The following is a 609-nucleotide window of genomic DNA, read 5'->3' as shown; positions in this document are numbered from 1 at the left end:
TCCTGTTCACCGAGGTCCTCCTCGCTTTAGGGGCTGCTCGCATATCGGGGTGCTGAAGGCACTAGAGGAGGCGGGAGTCCCCGTGGACCTGGTGGGCGGCACGTCCATCGGCTCCTTCATTGGGGCCCTGTACGCCGAGGAGCGCAGTGCCAGCCGCACCAAGCAGCGGGCGCGGGAGTGGGCCAAGGTGTGTGTCGCCGGGAGGGGTCGCTGCACCCAGGAGCACCCTGAAACCAGGACTCTGCCTTAGCCTGATTCCAGGGGCCTCTGGGCTCAAGGTGGCCCTTCCTTATCTAACCTGTTAACCCTGCCTTTACCGTGGCCCTTAAGAAATAACCTGTGACCTCTGATGACCCCTTTGTAACATCCTCTAGTGACCCTTGTCCCTAACCTCAGCTAGAGCTGGCTAGACCCTTGGTGGCTGCCCTCTTGGTGGCCCTGGGTGACAGCGTCACTCCTGCACTCTCCTCGTGTGACCCTGGCCGACCCCCTTTCCCCTAGAGCATGACCTCGGTGCTAGAGCCGGTGCTGGACCTCACGTACCCCGTGACTTCCATGTTCACGGGCTCGGCCTTTAACCGCAGCATCCATCGGGTCTTCCAGGACAAA

The 609-nt window shown here is 61.7% G+C and overlaps 1 protein-coding gene across 1 annotated transcript in view; it reads left to right on the top strand.

Annotated features, from left to right (window-relative positions):
• The window catches only part of PNPLA6 (patatin like domain 6, lysophospholipase), a 44,374-nt gene that overhangs the window by 37,858 nt on the left and 5,907 nt on the right, over nt 1-609 (top strand). The window contains 2 exon segments of the mRNA XM_027769002.1: nt 31-187; nt 502-609. The exon segment at nt 502-609 is cut by the window's right edge and continues 7 nt beyond it. Coding sequence (XP_027624803.1) covers nt 31-187; nt 502-609 — 265 coding nt within the window.

The sequence above is a fragment of the Tupaia chinensis genome, unplaced genomic scaffold (genome assembly GCF_000334495.1).
Source record: "Tupaia chinensis unplaced genomic scaffold, TupChi_1.0 Scaffold148210_1, whole genome shotgun sequence".
In the NCBI taxonomy this organism is placed as follows: domain Eukaryota; kingdom Metazoa; phylum Chordata; class Mammalia; order Scandentia; family Tupaiidae; genus Tupaia; species Tupaia belangeri.
The sequence above is the reverse complement of the archived record's forward strand: the minus strand, read 5'-3'. Positions and strand labels throughout refer to the sequence as shown.